The sequence below is a fragment of the Gambusia affinis genome, linkage group LG19 (assembly GCF_019740435.1).
Source record: "Gambusia affinis linkage group LG19, SWU_Gaff_1.0, whole genome shotgun sequence".
Classification (NCBI taxonomy): Eukaryota; Metazoa; Chordata; class Actinopteri; order Cyprinodontiformes; family Poeciliidae; genus Gambusia; species Gambusia affinis.
In genome coordinates, this window is record NC_057886.1 from 3,947,219 (window position 1) to 3,966,925 (window position 19,707).

The 19,707-nt window shown below is 42.2% G+C and overlaps 2 protein-coding genes across 2 annotated transcripts in view; one reads left to right on the top strand and one right to left on the bottom strand.

Annotated features, from left to right (window-relative positions):
* Window positions 1-4,092, bottom strand: part of plppr2a (phospholipid phosphatase related 2a) — a 109,902-nt gene extending 105,810 nt beyond the window's left edge. Inside the window, exon 1 of the mRNA XM_044099348.1 lies at window positions 4,064-4,092. The gene's annotated coding sequence lies outside the window, so the exon portion shown is untranslated. The remainder of the gene's footprint in view (window positions 1-4,063) is intronic.
* Window positions 4,093-14,289: 10,197 nt separating this feature from the next.
* nfil3-6 (nuclear factor, interleukin 3 regulated, member 6) lies at window positions 14,290-18,635 on the top strand. Its single transcript, XM_044099343.1, has 2 exons — window positions 14,290-14,990; window positions 15,776-18,635. The coding sequence occupies exon 2, from the start codon at window positions 15,874-15,876 to the stop codon at window positions 17,056-17,058; it is 1,185 nt and encodes a 394-aa protein (XP_043955278.1). The 5' UTR covers window positions 14,290-14,990; window positions 15,776-15,873; the 3' UTR covers window positions 17,059-18,635.
* The last annotated feature ends 1,072 nt before the right edge of the window (window positions 18,636-19,707 follow it).

The following is a 19,707-nucleotide window of genomic DNA, read 5'->3' on the forward strand; positions in this document are numbered from 1 at the left end:
CCCGTTCTAATCCAACCTGACCCCTCCAGGCAGTTCATTGTAGAGGTCGACGCCTCGGATACCGGAGTGGGGGCCGTACTATCCCAGGTATCCAGTTGTGATAATAAGACTCACCCCTGTGCCTTTTTTTCTCGCCGATTGACCCCGCCAGAGCGTAATTATGATGTCGGAGATCGGGAGCTGTTGGCCATTAAGCTGGCCTTGGAGGAGTGGCGACACTGGTTAGAGGGGGCAGAACATCCGGTTCTGGTTTGGACCGATCATAAAAATTTATCATACTTACAATCAGCCAAGAGGCTAAACCCCCGCCAGTCTCGGTGGTCATTGTTCTTTTCACGGTTTAATCTCTCCATTTCTTACCGCCCAGGAACCAGAAATGTCAAGCCAGATGCTCTGTCCCGCCTCCATGCTCCAGACGACGCAGAGGAGATACCGGCCCCCATCCTTCCTCCCAGCTGCACCGTGGCAGCTGTCACATGGGAAATCGAGGACCTCATCAAACAGGCCCAACAAACCGAACCACCTCCCGACTCTTGCCCACCAAACAAGATTTACGTTCCGACCTCCATCCGGGCCCGTTTCATTCAGTGGATCCACGCGTCCCGCTTCTCAGGACATCCAGGTATCAGTCGGACTATTTCCCTTATTAAACGCAAATTCTGGTGGTCCTCTGTACACAGAGACGTGAAGGAGTATGTTTTAGCCTGCACAGTCTGTTCTAGGAACAAATCGTCCCACCAACCTCCGTTCGGTCTCCTTCAACCTCTCCCCATACCCAGACGCCCATGGTCTCACATTGCTGTGGATTTCGTCACTGGATTACCACCATCCAAAGGTATGACCACCATCCTCACCATTATAGACCGGTTTTCCAAGGCTTGCCATTTGGTTCCCCTCCGCAAACTGCCTACAGCGTTTCAGACCGCCCAACTCCTAATTAAACATGTTTTCCGCCTACATGGCATCCCACTTGAGATATTGTCTGACCGCGGGCCCCAGTTTATATCACAAGTCTGGAAAAATTTTTGTGTAGCCCTACAAGCTAAGGTTTCATTAACATCTGGTTTCCATCCCCAGACCAATGGTCAAGTCGAAAGAATGAACCAGGAGCTTGAATCCACCCTCCGCTGTTTTACCTCAGCCAATCCATCTGACTGGTGTCAGTTCCTCACTTGGGTGGAGTATGCCCACAATAGTCATGTTTCTGCCGCTACTGGTTTGTCCCCGTTCGAAACCTCTCTTGGTTATCAACCACCTCTACTCCCTTCCGAGGAAGACAATATTGCCGTAACCTCTGTCCGTCATCACATCCGCCGTTGCCAAAGGGTCTGGAGAATGACCATCCACAATCTCGGTAACACAGCCAATCAAAACAAACGCCTCGCTGATCGTAAACGGGTTCCAGCTCCCACCTACGCCCCGGGTCAGAAAGTATGGTTGTCGTCCCGGGACATCCCACTTAAGGCTATGTCAAGAAAACTCTCCCCAAGATTTATTGGCCCCTTTGAAGTCGAATCCATCATAAGCCCGTCTGCAGTTCGTCTCCGCCTCCCTGCTTCTTTTCGCATTCACTCCACTTTCCATGTTTCCCAGATAAAGCCTGTCCACACTAGTACTCTCTGCCCTCCTGCCGAACCCCCTCCTCCCGCCCGGGAGATCGATGGTCACCCTGCGTACACTGTCCGCCGGATCGTGGACTCCCGTCGCCGAGGTCGGGGCTGGCAATACCTGGTTGATTGGGAGGGCTACGGTCCGGAGGATCGCTCCTGGGTTCCCGGCTCTTTTATTTTAGATCCTTCCCTTGTTAGGGACTATCGTTCCTCACTTACCTCTTCTTCTTTCCGGCCGCCAGGTGGCGACCATTGAGGGGGGGGTACTGTCAGGAACTTAGGTTTTTGTCCCCGTTTTCTGTGGTCTCTCTTTTTTTTGTTCCACTTTTTTGTTACTCACCTTCCGTCCACTAGATGGTGCCTGACCCACCTTTTCCCGGAAAGGTGTGTCACCACCTTCCACACCGGCAGTCTATCAGCTCATCTGTGTTGGAGTACAAGAGGGCCGCACCACCGATACTTCAACGCTGGAGTGTTAGCCTTCCATGGTGCTCTGAGCCTCAACGTGAGCTATCTGAGATTCCTTCCGTGAAAGATCTCCGAGTTAATCCACGTTGTCTTTCCTTTGTTCCAGCGTCTCCAGTTTTCCTCCGGCAGGCAGTCGTTCTTCTGGTCTGTCCTCCTGCACGTCCGAGCCTACCTGTCCGCTCTCCACCGCTTCCCCGTGTCGTCTCCCGGATTATCCTCTGTCTAAACACCGGACCATCTGGAAACACAGACAAGATCCCAGACTAATTTCCCCACCCCACAAGTAAGACTGATCCATTACTGCGCTTAACATTCCTTTCTCCGATTATCCTGAACTCACCACCTCCCTTGCAATCCTTCTGTAGTGTGCTGCTTGTTTCCTGAGCCTATACCCCTGGATCAGGACCGTTCCATCCATCCTTTGTTTACAAATAAACTGCCTTCACTGATTTTTCGTCTCCTCTGTTTAGTGTTCTGCATGTGGGCAAAACAAATTGAACCGAACATGACATTATCACTATAACGCATGACGTGTGAGCCTTTCAGCCATTTTCCTCAGTCACCATCTTCTCCTGGCACGTCTCCACTGACATATATCACTTGCTTTATGAGTCTTTTATAACTCCTGTTCCCCATCCTCCCTTTAAAGCCCCCCCGACCACCCTGTGCCCCACTCCCACTCCCAAAACCGTTGCTTTGGAAACAGTGTGACGTAGTTCATGGTCCAAGAATAGAAGCATTAGGAGGGAATCGGGTGGAAGGCTCCCGACGTATAGTCCGAGTGCCTCGGCAATGATTTACCTCTAATAAGTGGCCGACTGTTTATGTCTGAGAAAAAGAGAGAATTTAAAAAGCTTGATTGCGGTTTTGCAGGTAAGTTCTGTCTGATGCAGTGGGTATGAGGAGGGACGGACACGTAACGCCCCTGACGTCAAACGTTGAAAATAATCATACCCCCAAATGCAAAAACCTCCGCAATCTGTTGTTATTATGAAACAACCCCTCAAGTGAAACAATATGAGTCATAGCTTACATATTTAGACATATATGCTGCTATATATCTCTCCTGTGTAAGAGCTTTGGACAAGAGCAGAGGTATAGACCAACTGTTACATAAATAAGTTTCTGCATGCAGGTCTCAGGGGGAGTTTGTGATTAAAGCTCCCATTTTAACTGCATTTTTCTTAGTCATCAGTGAAACTGTAACCAGTTACCAAAGCATCTAATTTTAGCTGCAGTCAACAGGAGTTTGCACAAGTCTATGCATTCAGCATAAAACAAAAAAGCATTTTGGTCCTGAAAAGAAAAATGACCTTAATGGCATTTCTTTTTTTAACCAAGTTTACTTTTCTTGGGAATTAATCCTGTACTGTTGAATGCATTGTATCATGTTTCCCAGAACAAAACCTTTGAACAGTTAAGAAAAGAAACCTGGAAAATATCAAGAATAAAGTACAGTAAGTTTTGTGTTAGACCAACTTAACGGTCATCTGGGATCTGGAAACATATTCAGACATATTTAATTTAATATGAATTTTGATATTTTAAAATGTTATAAGCCAACACTGTAACATTCAGGTAAACATGACAGCAGGGTAAAAAGTTACATGAAGGATGTTTTCACACATGATAGTCCAAGATAGACGAGGTTTGATTGGGGATCAAAATCGCAACATTTGTTACATTTCTAGCTGCTGCGGTTCACTTTCACACTGCACTGCGTCAAACAAAACAAACTAATTAAAAAACCTGTTCCCCCCCGTGAAGGCGCCGCACCAAGATCCACAGAAAGACACGACACAAAAACCTCTGAAGAGCAACTTCCTCTTTTGTGAAATGTAAATAAAAGTGGAACGGCATCACACCTTAGCTGGTTAGCTAGCTGTTAGCTTTTCCTTTAGTCACTGGTAAAAACCCCCCCAAAAAAACACAAGTCATTTCTCCCTCTGGCACTACACTCTCGCAGTTGTTGTGGTCGTATTTACCCAGAATTCTGTGGTCTACTTCCTGCTTCTGGGCCGCTCTCCCGTTCCCTTGCATTTGATCCGCACCAGAATTAACTTCAACCAAACTGAGACACAGGTTTGGAGGCAGACCAGAGTTAGCCTTTTTTTTCATCCACATCAGAGTTCAATTGCGCACTCACACCTCCCCAAACGAACTGGACTTTCTAGACAAATGAACTAAAGTTCAGCTGAAGCGGACTGATCGAGGCCGGTGTGAGTGCAGTGCACCCTCAGATTACATGAACTTACTCGGGTATAAATAGTGGTTTTGCGACAGATTGGGAGAACAAACACCAGAAACGAACAGGACTAAACATCTAAACATCTGAGCAGAGATCAAGTACATGTGAAGATGAGGAAAATGATTCACCAGCTGTGGAAATCAATTAGTATTTGCTGGCATTATGTATTTTAAAGGATTTAGGCTACATGTGCTCTCCTGTTTCATAACATCAATTGGCTAGCACTGAGTGCCGGTGTCACATTAGATAAAGTTATGTTGCCGGTGGTATCAGGCCAAGCCTGCATGTTGCTCAATGAAACTGTGTCATGGCGTAAGGACACAAACATGAAGGAACGTTTCTCTCGGTACGTTTCTCTTTATTATTTTACAAATTCACATGACAAAAATGCGATGAGCCTTTTAGTTCCTCTTTCTTTGCCTGTACAGAACAGAAAGAAAGAACGACAGGAGAATTGAAACCATTGGGAGCATAACGCCCAGATGTTCAAAAATGTTCCCAATTGGGCCAAAAGTATCAAGTTGAAAGTGATTTCTTTTTTCATTTAAAGAAATCTTAAATATTTTTGTACATGTTTGAGGAAAGGGTATCTATAACTCATGGTTGTAGGAATAAAACATAAAAAGGGTTTTGAAGGCTTGTCTTATTAAAAAAAAACAACAAACAAAACAAAACAGTTCTACGGTGCTGGAAATTTGTCATTCTGATTCCTGAAAAAATGAAAAGAAAGCAAAAAAAAGCATCATTATATAACTATACATGCTTTGTATTGAGCCTGACATTTTCAGTAAAAACTTTAAATAAAATAAAAATAAAGTAGTGTGATATGTTCCCTACTTAGATTCTGTTCGGAGGCCCGTTTGCACAGCAGCTAACTAGAGTTAGAATTGTTTCAGAAAAACAAAACATGCAGCGGTTCTCAAAGTGCTGCGGCGCACAGTGAAGCTCATTCACTCCGAGGGAAGATTTTCAAGCAGGGAACCCGGGACCAGTGAGTGGCTCGCAACTTTTGATGAAATATGATGAAAATTGCTTCTGAAATTGATCTGAAAGATTCACATTCCCATAAAAATTAAATATTAAATACCTAGAGCTGAAATAAATGTAACCGCTGCTGGAGTGTTGCCTTGACGTTTTTATGCATGTTTGCATAACCTCCCATGACAACCATTTAGCTGTGCAAAAACACCTAGTTGGACCTAGCCCCAGCTTCAAGGACAAAGTTCCTCCTCAAAACAGCAGCTTCCAAGCTTCCACCTCACCATGACTCCTCCACTCAGCTCCTTCAAACTAGCCAGCAGCAATTAGCAAACACCTGGTGGAACTGAGCATCTGCTCAGCTCATTATAGGAGCTGCTTCTCAGAGCAACGCTGGGAAAAATGACACTAAAGGGTTAATAGAGGAGCCATGTTGTGATGACTTCCTGGAGGCGGAGATTCAGAAAGAGCAAGAGTTTCTTAAAGACACAGACGCCCAATTTGAAGGCGTTAAATATTGTAGTCAAATTTCCTTTCAGTCATATTTGATACAACATTTTTATAAAAACTGAAGGTGACGCAGTTGCTTGATTGTGCTATAAAAGACTGGAAAACACACTGTAATGTTAAACTTCATTTCGACCATTTCATTTTAATTTAATCTAAACAAGGATTGATGGTGTTCTTTGAGTGTATGAATGTTTTTCTTTAATGTTTGTCTCTGTGTAAGTGGGAGAGAGCCTGCAGCTACACGTGACTGATAAAGACGAGCTGGAAGTTTCTGTAGGAATCCTTGTCAGCTCTTGGACATGCAGGGTGTGGGTTTCCAACGAAAAGTCTCAACTAAAAACCGCTCCCTCCAGTGAGGTGAGGGACAGTCCCATGACGGTGGATAAAGATGTGGCGCTGTCGTCCACTTGGCTAACAGAGAGAGGTTCAGACTTTGGGTGTGTTCTGTTTTGCTGTGATTATATAATCATGTGACATGATCATATAGACTCTTCTGCTGACTGTGTTCAATGAGACGGGTCTTGGAATGAAAATAAAGACAAAGATTAATCTATCTCTGCTAAGTGGAACAGACTCTCATTCCGATTTCCACAACACGTCGTACTGGCCCTTTAAACGGCGCCTGGATGTGTCTATGTAGCCCTGAGTGGTTGGATGACTCTGTCTGTTCTGCCCCGTTTCCTCCCCTTCCTCTGATCAGACGGTTTTTAAAGCAGCGCCTCGAGGGAAGCCACACTTTATGTAATCTGTCTTCCCTCATCATCTTGTGCCAACTCCTCTCACTTGATTCTGTCTGACTCTCAGATGCTTTATTTGGTAAACCGGCCGGCTGGCGTAAACAGACTCTCTGGGAGTCTTGTCTCTGCCACCCGCTTGGCAAGAACGCTGCGCAGATATTTCCATCCTTCCTGCTGCCCACATAGAACCCACCCAGAGAAGATGAATGGTGATGACGGGCCAGCGGGAAATTTTATTTTAAAAAAAGTTGTTTTTTTTAAAAAAAGAAACTGCCCCTTTGCCCTTCAAAATATTTACATATTTGATTGTTTGAAGAGGAATGAAAATGCATGGCTTCAATAGATGTAATCATTATAGGCTGAAACATGCATAAACAGAGTTAAGAAAATTAGAGTATTGTGGGAGAAAGTTCAGTTATTATAGTCTCTCATTTCAGAAAGCTGAACGTAAGAACGAGGCGATTATGTTTTCACACAGTCAGGTCTGTTTGGATTTTTTTTTCTCCTCTCCTAATAAATTATTAATAAAAAGGCAAAAACATGACAGTGGCTATTCTGCAGTTCAACAAACCGCTGTGCACTGTAATCATCCATTTATTTAAAGTCTATTTGAGAAAACATAGTAAGAGTTGAAAGTGTGCTATAATGGACAGCAGCACAAGAAATATGAAAACATTAAATTTGAGGTTTTATTAGAAATGGTACCTTCTAATAAAGTAAAATAATATCTTATCACATTATTAGATCCGTGTTTTATGCATACTCTATGTGTACATCGACTTCATTTAAATCTACCACGTATTAACTGTTAGGTTTTCGCAATCATTGGATCGTGTTGCGTTTGATACAAGGACATCAGTAAACGTCCAACCCTTGAGAGGTTTGTGTCGTAAAAATGGCCGGTCGCTCGTGAAGACGCTGCATCCCAACGATTTCCTCCGGTTTCCCAGAAATACCTCACTGTTGTTTACCAATACAATAAATTCAGAGACAAGCCGTCTGCTGAAGTATTTATTGTATTGAAAACCAATAAAGTCCTGGATGAAACGCTGCTGGACGTCGACACGGTAGGTAAAATAAATACTGTACATTACACAATGAAACAATAAACTGTGATTCAGCAGCTAGCTTTCTGCACCGAGTGATGTGACTCTAAGCTATGGAAATAAATTCTGCGCAAGCCTTTCGAAACTCAGATGAGCACAGCTCTGGAGGGATTAAGGAAACAACAAACCACTTTTGAAAATCTCCTTATTGAAATCATGTGTGTGTAATTTTTCACAGGATTAAATAAACAGACTGCTGGCCGGAGGAGCCGAGTTTATCTTCCCCAGAGAAGCTGCACTGAGATCTGCATCATGACGACAGCAGCAATATTGCTAAGGGGCACACAGGTGGTTCTGTGGTTGGCAAAGTAACAGCAACACTTTAAATACTTTATATAAAAAATATATATATGATGGATAGAAATTCTGTTTTTCTTGTACAACGGATTAGTCTTTCTAAACATGTAGGCGTTAGAAAGGGAGCAGCATCGGTCTCTCGCCACCAAACCGCAGCAGAAATTCAAACCCCTTTAGCTGCTGATGTTTCATAGCACGCAGCCGGGCCGCGGAACCAAAGGGGGCGGGGCTTAGAACCCCCTTTCCTCCGTGGAGCTCCGAAGGCTGTGCAAATATATTCAGCCCGTTTTTTTTTCAAAGTGTTATCCCACCTAAATCTGATGATAAAAGTGTTTCTAAATATTAAATACAGCCAGTCGGATTTCACTGACTTATTTAACTTTTCTTTACGTAGAGTTCATGGGAACTGAAAAGTAGAGTCGTTTTTCAAAACCTACTTTAGAAGTCCACTTAGCTGTTCAGAGTCTTGCGACCAAGTAATCTGAAGTCACACTATAGAAAGAAAGCATGTGAGTTATCTAACCCAGATAAGATATTAACTTTTTATGATCTTCAAACAGAAGCTCGCTTCAGAAATATTAATTCAGATGTAAAGAATAAGCATGGACCTCAGAGGTCACGTCAAAGAGCTGGCGCCTTCAGTCACTGTGTGATTTGGCTGAAACAACTTGAATTAAAGTTGTTTCAAGTGACAATTTAAGTCCATCTACTGTACATTCATGAACATGATCAACCTCTTGACTTGAAATTATCTGAATCCTAATATTTCAAAAGATGTTATTGTTTTATGAGTTCTTTTTTATAGTTTCTGGTTGGGACTGAACGCCTTCGTGGAAGCGTCACGTTCTGCTGAGATGCGAGATGTTTGTCGGTTGAGACAACACGCTCTGTTTGCTCAGCTATCTGCCCTCTTCGCCCTGCAGGTCAAGGACAGAAGGTGAGCGGCTCCATGTTAGCCTCCTGCTACTATGTGAAGAATTCAGCTTGAACCGGTTGAACTCTTGTACTTCCTCCCCTCTTTAAGTTGTTTTTATCCTTAGCTGCTGCTTTTCCATACGTCACCCTGAGAAAACAAGACGTTCGGCGTTCACGCTCACATCCAGCGTCTCCTGTCGCTCTCAACATAACACGAGAGAAGCCCTGGGTCATATTGAGGCATGTTTTACTGTGTTTTATCTTCCTGCTGTACAGATTAGATCAGTATTTGTGCAACGGTTGGTCTTTTATGTAAGTATTTCCAAAGACTACTGAAGCAAGCCCAGTTTTTTCAAGAAATAGTTTCAAAACAGCGTGGCGTAACTCGCTTCCTGTTGCATAAACCTCTGTAACTTAAGGAGATCTTGCTCATGACCTGTGCCTTCAGAGCTAGCTGAGGTAAAAAAAAAAAAAACAGTGGCTGTTAATTCAAGAAAAAGGGACACAGTGCTTTACTACTAATTGTCAAAACTACGACAACTAGATAACGACGACAGGAAAAAGTTTTAATTTTAAAACAATAGCGAGGGAGAGGGAAGTAGGTCAGTTATGCTAACTTGACTTTGACTATCTTACATGTAGATGTGCTGCAGAATTTGGTGTGTTTCGGTTCAGTTTAAAAAAAAAAAGAAAAAAGCAGCCGACCCAAAAACCGATGACAACCAATGACTGTGTTTAATCAGCTGATCAACCACTGCTGTGTTCAGACGATCACTTTCTAATAATCACAAAGTATACAACAAGCTTGGAAACATAATATTGCTCTCTGAGTGGGAAATGTATGTGTGTTGTTTTGCCGTTAACGCCAGATACACTGGTGGAGCTGTTGTCTGTCAGTCGCTATGGCTATGGTCTGTGTGCAGCATAGCCAATAGGAGCAAGAAAAAAGGGCGAAGGGGTGTGGTTTTGAATTGTTCTTCAACACAGAAGCGCTGCAATTTGTTCAGACGGTGCTGAAACAACCGATAACGACTAGGAGTACGTTGAGCTACGCCAAGCTATCAATAGCCGCTGGGAAACAGGAAATGTTAGACCATGGTTAGTAAAAACACTGAAATTAAAACAAGAAAGAGATGTTTGTTGAATTTGCGGCATAATCTGCAAGAAATGCCAAATAAAGGCCTTTATGCAGCACAAGATCTTGTACTCGTAAACCCCACATTGAGTCTCATCTCGTCTTGTGAGTTTTAGGCAACATTACACTTCTAGTTGTTAGGGAGGGTTGCAAAATAGGATCTTTTATTTGTTGAGATGCCTCTGGTAGAATTTCAACTGGGCCAATTAGCAAACAGGAGAAGTTGTGAATGATGACATCTTTTTTTGCTATGCTTTAGAATTACAGTTTTAACAATGGCAGCGACCAGCAAAGTGTGGTCTGTGTCAGCCACACTTTGAAACATTGAATTAACACCAATAGCCATCTGTTTGGCTCGGCACTTCTCTCTTCAGAGTGAAGGATGGGGATTTTTTATTATTATTATTTTTATATAAAGCACAGGCAATTTCTGGTAACCTTCAGAGCGTTAAACTGGTGCATTACATATGTCAAGGCCAAACGTTAGCGATTTGGTAAAATTTCAAACTTCAACAGGGTCCATGCCTCCGGAAAGCAATTGTTTCCCAATATCTGAGGGTCCAGCCCCTCTGTAAGAGGCAAAAACAAGGAGGGACTGGTCTTTATCTGAACATTTAGGAAAAGGATTCAAGACATGACTAACCCTAGGCAGAAATGCTACAGACACAGACCAACAGAAATCCTTCGAGGTGAGCTGAGGAGAAGAGGAAAGCAGTGGACTCTGGAGATTGTGCAACGAGGAATGGTCAAAGATCATTCTCTGAATGCTCCAGTCTTGAGAAATATTGAAGCACCAGACTAAGTGCCGTCATGCTGCTGTGCTGACAGCAGGGGTATTATTTTAGAATTACTTCTTCATTTTTTCGTCCCTTGCAGTAAAGTTTTCTAACTTAAAGTTAGATTTTTTCATTTTGTCAGAAGATTCTGCTGCAGTAACTGGAATTTGTTGTAAGGTGTCTATACATCAAGTTGGCTAATTGCCGGTTTAATACTCAGAGCTTAATGGGCACAACTAGACTCTTTGTTCAGTGAACAAGCCCTTCCTTTTCACGGATACAACTGACTTTTTTTCTTCCTTTCACTTTTTAGTATAAGCATTTTTGAGTCTTCCAGACACAATGAATTATGACATCCACAAGTGCTGCTGGCTCCTAAAGCAAACACTCTGCCTATGTTATTTCCCAATCTATCATTTGTGAATCATTTCTGAAGACAGGTACAGGCCACGCAAGAACAGCTTGTTCCAGTTACTCAAGTTTAAAGGTACAACGCGAGTTTCACAAATTATGGCACTGCAGATAAAGGACTGCTGATGTGAATAGTAAGGCAGCGCTTCTGCAGGATTTCATGTTCTCAGCTAATGGGGGAATTTGGTTCGGTATGTTCCAGGTTTAGGGTCCCTCCTCTTTGTCAGGCCGCAACTTTGTCTGTCTCCAGCATCGGTCTGTAACAACAAGTCCTTCAGGGGTCATCTATTTATTTGCAATCGTAAATGGCGTTAGGAAAGCTCACATGACACTTTCACAAAAGAAAGTTATGTTTCATGTCTAAACTGGGGAACTAAACTGAACTGAACTGATTCAATTGAACTGCGATTCAGCTGAATTGTTCCGCACTGAACCGAACTGCTCTGAACTCATTTGAACTCAATTGAATAACACTTTCACAATACGGTAAATGTATACTACATGTCTAAACTGGGGAACCGAACTGTACTGAACAGATATTGGATTGAAGTTAGTTTAATTAAACTGAACTGAATTGAACTGACTAAATTCAATTGAGCAGAACTGAATGTTCACTTGAACTTAACGGAATTGATCAGAACAGAATTTAATTGAATTGACTGAACTGAACTGGGTTTAACTGAACTGTATTGAACAGAATTGGATTGACATTAGTTTAATTAAACTGAATTGAACTGAATGGAATTTTGTTGCTTCCAAAATTCACAAGGATTCTTCTACTTGTGCAATTCAAAAAAGTCAACAGGAGCAGCCGTTGACTTGAAAAAGTTGGATATTTCTCTTCAGCCACCATCTAAAATGGCGGCTGATAAATGACAACTGCAGAGACAGACATGGTAACGCCGTTATTTTCCTGTTTAGGTTGTCTGCCAATGTCCCTGCCAGTGAACGCATTTCTACAAGGAGTGGGAATTTATTGCATTGTTTATAATTTATCGTGATACATTTCTTATCATAAGAATTTTGACTTCCATTATATAATGTTTAAAATAATGTTCAGAACCTCCAAAGTTCTCCAAAGTTATTGTTAGTTTTTAAAATGTTTTCCTTTGTTTTGTTTTTTTTCCATTGAGAGCATCAATAAATATCAATACATTTGAAAATTTGATTAAATGCGTTTACTACGTGCAGTTTAGTGACACAAATCACTCTTTTTTACATGACTGGTAATGCAAATTTCATTTTATTTTTTTTCAGGAGCGGTATTTGTTTTTTGGGGTTTTTTTAGGGCTACGACTGCAGCGCCATCCAGTCGAAGCCGGAAAAAATATATATATAAAATAACCACTCCTTTAATCGTCTTTTTTTTCACGACACTAATCTTCATTATTGTACTTTCTTAACCAAGATAATTCACCTAAATTAAGCCATGTTGTTAAAGTTTTGCTGCAGATTTTAGGTGGAAAATTCCACATTAGAGTCTGGCTTCAGGCTCACTATGACGGTAGGCAGTGGCCTCAGTCTCTATCAGAAAACATAGGTGACCAAACAGTCAGGGGCCGAGGGGCTCAAAGTGTATCAAGTTGAGCATGTTTGCTCAGCGAGTTTACATGTATGATATAATAAAGTCCCTTCAGTTCACCGTCTCTTGCACACACAGAGATGCTGCACAAATGTTTACAGGAGAAAAAAAAAAACAAAGAGAGAGAGAGGTCAGTTAAGGTTTACGGTCAAAACTCTCGACCTGCTCCGACTCACGTGTCGCCGCCGTCCGTCTGTCCTAAAGGAAGAGTTACCTGACTGAGGTACGGTCAGCTGCTGCTCCGAGTCTGAACCGGTCAGCCACCGGAACCACAGGGAGCCACAGATAAACCAACCGACTGACAAATGCACACTTTGTTTTACATTAATAGTGAATCTGTGCTTTATGCACTCATTTAAAAATGACATTTATACTCTTACTACATACAAGTTAATGATTGATCAATACAAATTTGGGCAACCCAATTTTTTATTTATCTTGTTTTGGGGTTTTTTTTAACTGAAACTATGTGCTTATGAATAATCGCTCGGCCAGGCAGGAAGCATTTCTCATTCAGTAAAAAGGTTCCAGTGGGAAGAAGCCATAAAAAAAAAACCTTAGAGGTTTTAAAGAGACAGTATTATGTGCTGTCCAACCACATTTTATAGCACAATCAAGTAACTATATTAACTTCAACCGTTATGAAAATGCTGTATGTATCAAATGTGGCTTAAAAGAAGCTTATCTTTGAAATTTAACGTCCTGAAATTGGGCCTCTGTCCTCTGTCTCTTTAAAAACTCCTGCTCTTACTGAAGCTCCATCTTTAGGAAGCCGTCACAACATGGCTCCTCTATATTAGTCTGTAAACTAAATATTTATCTCAGACTTAGTTGGGAACTAAATATTTAGTTTGCAACCTAGATATTTAGCTTCCTAAATTGAATATTTATTCTGAAAATTAAACATTTAGCTTCCTAAATAAATATTTAATTTGCAAACCAAACATTTAGATTGCAAACTAAATAATTAGCTTTCAAATTAAACATTTAGTCAGGCAGCTAAATATATATATGTATTTTTTTACAAACTAAATGATTAGCTTGGGAATTAAATATTTAGTTTGTAACTAAATATTTGGTTTGCATGCTAAATATTTAGTTTCCTAATTAAATATTTGATTTGAAAGCTAAATGTTTAGATTGTTTAAACTAATTTTAAACCCTGTGAATTAAATATTTAATTTGGAATGTTTTGAAATGTATGAATAACAGGGTGATGACCCACATTTTTGTTCTCCGTGACATAATAAATAAACCAAAAATATTGATGTTCTTTTTCTTTTTTTACTGTGCAGCTTGGGACTCCATTTTTACACTTTGCGCCTCATCTACTACTCAACTGCAACAAAAGATTAACTTATTTTAATATGGTAACTGCTGCTCCAAGTATATCAGGCCTAATAAAGCCATTTTAATAACCTCCGTCACATTTCCCATTTATTGAAGTCACTTCCGAAAACATCATCGTCTTTCCGGAAGTTCCAGACTTCACCTGTTTTTGCCGACCAGATTTGATGAGTACGTTTCCCCTGAGGGTCAAACGCTTCTGTTTAGACAACAAATTAGACAATTTGGTTCCTTCGGGTGACCTGCTGAGTCGGATGGATTCAGCCATGAGATAAGAAAGGCTCAAAAAAATAACAGAATAAATTTTAAAAAGTTAAGACTGCGGCTCCACTTTCTCCCTCTCCGGTCGACGTTTCTAGGGAGGGGGGAGAGAGAGAAAGGCCCTAAATTATCTAACTGTTACGACAGGATTATCAGAGTGGGCGTGGCGTGTGAGGTCGGATGACGACGGTGATGATGGCGACGATGAGGGATATGATATGTGCGCGTGGATAGGACGGATGGGGAAGATAGGGGGGAAGGAAAGGGAGCGAGGGGTCCGGGATGGAGGCGGACTCAGAAACACACACACACACACATACACACACGCACACACACACACAGGGTCCCGCTGGTTCAGGCGAGGATAGGCTCCGACCCGAGGTGAACTCCTCGTTACAAATAGGAGCTGCGGCATTCCACGTAGAGCAGAGTGGAGGCGCTCCGGCTCCACGCCGATGAATAATAATATTAAGTTACTGCGGTGAGGCAGTCTGCTTTATTTAACCGGAGTGGAAGGCAAGAGGAAGCAGTTTCTTTCTGAGTGGGGAGGGGAAATATATGATTTTTAAGAGGAGGTTATTCCGAGAGGACTGGACACATTGAAGTCAGGTAGGTTGTTTCTTGTTTTTACCCTTTGACTCACTCAGACATCTTCTGTTCAACAACCTTCACTTTTAACTTGATGGTTCGTTGACATTCCGTAAACGTTAAATCCAAGCGTAAAAAAAGTATTTTTATTTATTTTTCTGCGCTATTTCAAAAAGTTGAAACGCCTTACTTTATTGTTTTTTGTTCGTTTGTTTGTTTGTTTTCGTTTCTCTCTCCCTTTAACCGGTTTGAGCGGAGCGAATCTGCGGATGAAATGTGTCAGATTTCAGTGATGAGGCGCGAAAACAGTTCAGGTATAGTTAGCAGTGGCGCGACGTAAGATCGGTATGTTCCTGTTACTGAGACATGTGGGTCAGCAGTGCCGGACGGAGAGGCATGATGAGCTCACACCGACCGGAAGCCGCTCAGCAATTACGTGATTCTGGCTCATTAGCGATAATAATTAAGCTGGTTTACAGTAAAGGCTCGAGATGATAGATGTTTTTACAATTGTGAAAACAAACAACAACAAAAAAATATATAATAATATTTTAAAAAGCAAAATATATAGATAGATTTTATTTTATTGTGTGGAGATCAGGGTTGTGTGAATTCCACCCTCCCCCTAAAAAATAATAAATGTGATGGCTATATCTGAGTGTTACCTCATATTGGACAGGTAATAAAGCTTTTAAGGAGGTGGTACAAGCTGCTCCTATTTTGTTCCAGAGATGTGATAGGGTTACATAATATTGTGTTGTAATGACTCTTGCATAACAAGTACAATTCTCCTCTTTTCCCGCTAGGTGGCAGTGCTGCAGCATTTTCCAGCTATAAGAGTTCCTGAGAGTTGAGTGAAGTCCATTCCGCCCTCAGCTGTTCTCCACTGTTCTCAGTTCCTGGTATGATGTTGGAGGAGGAGTCCCAGGGTGTGAGGGGCCAGCAGGAGTTGCCCATTCTCCAGACATTGGATTCGGCCGCTGCGGCGCCTTCCAGCGGACCTGAGGGTCCTCTGTCCTTCACGGATGAAGCCGTGTCCATACTGACCTCCGGCAACCTGCTTGCCCGCTCCCTGCTGGGTCGCACTTCTGCAGTCAAGCGCAAAGAGAGTCCAGCTGCCACCACCGCCCGGCGCAAGCGCGAGTTCATCCCCCAGGACAAAAAGGACGAAAGCTACTGGGACAAAAGGAGGAAGAACAACGAGGCAGCCAAACGTTCTCGAGAGAAGCGGAGAGTGAACGACATGGTCCTGGAGAGCCGGGTGCTCGCTTTGCTGGAGGAGAATGCCCGACTTAGGGCAGAGCTCCTGGCTCTGAAGTTCCGCTTCGGCTTGATTAAAGATCCGTCCAACACACAGATTCTACCGCTCGCTGGAGCTCCTCAACATAATCTTCCAAACCCGACTCCCCAATATTATCCCCACAGAGGTGATGGAGGCCCTCAAAGCTCAAATCCCAACAACCACTTAGGCCAGTCAGGCACCAGGAGCTTGAGAGAGGCTGGCAACATCTCAGAGGACTCTGGGTTTTCTACGCCAGGAGGGTCGAGTGTGGGCAGCCCCATCTTTTTTGACGAACGCTTCGGCGACCATGGGAAATTTTCACCGCACCAAGTGGAAGAGATGGGTTATGACCTCCAGCAGTCACCGGGCGATGTCCACCACTCTGCGGCACTCGCCATCGGGAAGCCGGACCAAGCAGAGGGGATGAAAAACCTTCCACACAAGCTACGTTTCAAGACCCCCGGGAATGGGGAGGGCCTCGACATCGGTTGCGACAATGCCAGCGTAAGACGCAGCCCTCGGGAGACCAGGAAAGGGTCGAGCGGAGGCGAAGTAGGAGCGGGGCATTGTCCCGGCTCCTGGGTCCAGCAACTGGAAAGGGAGGAATGCCGGAAGGAGAGACAGACTCTTCATTACAGTACTTCTACTGGCGGCTGTAACCTCCATTCTCCTCCCACGCCCGGACAAAGTGACGTCCAGTATCAGCATGAGAACACTTACCTGAAATCTCAGCTCAGCTCCCTCTCTGAGGAGGTGGCTCAGCTGAAGAAGCTTTTCACAGAGCAGCTCATGTCAAAAATCAACTGACGGACCGAGGGGGTTAGATGTTGTTTGCTAATGCACGGACTTGTAAGAACATTTAGGAGAGAAAAACAGCAATACAGGGCTTGACCCGGCATTCAGAAAGACTTTCATGTTTAAATAGTTCTCCGTTGTTCTCAAACGCAGAGTGTTGCGTCATTTGGCCTCACAGCCATTTCGTGCCATTGTGTTTTGGATCATTTCATACCTGACAAAAAAAGAAAAATCAGGTACAAAATGGTGTCATCTATGGCAGGATGTTTTGTTTATTTGTACCCACCAGGGGGTTATTTTGCACAAGATTTGACATTTAAAGTTATTTTTAATTCTAGCTAGACTTTTACAAAAAGAAAATGAGGTTATCTATCAACAGAAAGTTGATTAGGGTTATTTTGCCTGAACTGTATGTCTTAATCTGAGTTCAGGAAATAATGTAAAGTTAAATAAAGTAAATTAGATGTGAAATTTTTGCATTTTATGACTTTCTTTTCATAAGTTATGAAACTACAAACAAAATGATCTAACTTTCTTGAATTAACTGAGCACCGATTGCTGTTTTTTTTCTATGGGTATGAAATAATGACCACATGTGCTACAGTATGGGTGCGAAGTGGTGAGCTGGTGAACTGACCCAGAGTCTGATAGATTACGTCTTTTTAACACTCGTATTATCTGCTGTTTAACAACAACCTGCTGTGATCTCCGTTGCTCATAAATGTGAGTCTTGTCTGTTGATGTATGCAAAGTAAAACACTGTCACGGCCAACAACACACACTCAAACATATCACAAAGCGAGACGCATTTCCATTACAAATGTGGGCCAAACTTTGTCGACATTCCGCTAATGTCGAAAGAACACAATTTTGCAATCGCGCCGTTTCCATCAAATAAGAAACGCGGTGGATATGTTTGTTTGAGCAACAAGCCATTCAAAAACATCATCCTCCTACCACTTCCTGTCGTCTTCTTCATCTTTCCCGGCAGTAGCAACATCTGGCTGTTGATCACGCGACTCGTGCGATGTCGAAAAAAAGTCTTTCCACTGCAGTTCTGCGAAATATACAAATTGAAAAACCGCCTAATCATAACGGTAAAACATTTTACCATTAAAAGTTAGCTTTTTGTCTCTCCTAAATTGGCTTGTTTTCTGTAAGCAAATTTATTTTCAGAATTTCGATCTGTGCAATTATAAGGTCAATGGAAAGGCAGTCAATGACAGCTTTGAAGCTTTTGAAGCACACTATTGCCTGACACCGCCGAAGGTAGATGAAGTAATTTTATTTGACACTCAATGAAGCACAATCAGACATAAACAGTGAATGCACCATGAGATTAACTCATTAACTAGCAGAAAGCAAAACACAACTCACATGTCCCTCAGGCTTTCTGAAACATTTCTATTCAGGTTTGCTCCGACTTGTTACGCGTTAAAACATTCGCTTCAGGACAAACACCGCAGCTTGTACAGTTTTTGTTTGTGACTGTTTTGTTTTTTATCCCATTTCTTTGTTACCATTTGATCCAGTCTCCACTGTGTTTCTGTGCATTTTCATATTTATAACCAATAAATGGATTTGACATATTCTGTGTCGTGAGGGTGAATTAATCACAAGGATCACACCGCGGTATTGTATTTCTATCCAGCCTCGCCTTCTGACCCCTTTCGATAGGCATCAGCGACCCCAAAAATAATGAACCAGATCGAGAGTCTCTGATGCTGGGTAAAGGTAAAGATTTTGGCTGATACGTGCTGACGGGCGCAGGAAGTGAGGAGAGGTTGCACACTTGGCAGGTTTACAGTCTCTGCAGGAGGCGATGCGGGCCGACTGCCAACCAGACAAAGACAGAAATGAGTGTCTGCTGTTACTCAACCGTCCCGGTTACAGACCCTCAGAACAGAAGACATTGATTTTTCACCAGCTGGAGGAGAGTTTGAGTGGATGGTGTGAACAATGACTTCTGGGAAAGTTTCTCAAAGTATCAATTATCATTTTGGCCTACTGCCACACAAATCTGATCTGTTTGTTGTTGTTCTTTAAACAGTATTGACTCTTAAACAGGAAATTCCAGATTGCATACCACCCTAACCTCGAAGGTGAAGAAGAAAATGTCTCAAGGCAATCAGCAGAGGGCAGCAATGATGTTCCCTTTAGCGTTGCTACATCTGAGTGGCAAAAAGATAATTTTGTTTATTTTTTAATTACCATTTTCAACCTCATTAATCAAAATAAGACTGAAAAAAGAAGTCCTGCTTCAAGTATAAACATATACAGACAAATAAGAAGTAATATATATAAATATATATTAAATATAGCACCACCTCCCTAACATAATGGCCTAAGTCAATTTTTGCCAAAATATGATTTGGGGGGAAAAGAAATTTTAAAAATCACTTTTGGGAAAAATTGACATTGCCCATTATTTTTGGGAAGGTGGCATTATTTGTGAGGAATTTCTATTCAGGATAATCTACAGAGCCAACAAATATAGATGCAGGAAAAACAGATTCCTTTCTATAAATAGGATGCAACTATATAATAAAAATGCAGAATATTCAGTCTAATAAGCTGCTTTTATCTGGGGTCTTCTTTGGTTATTTTGATACATTTTGTAACAATTTAATCAGTTTAATATGCACTGTTATATGGTTAATA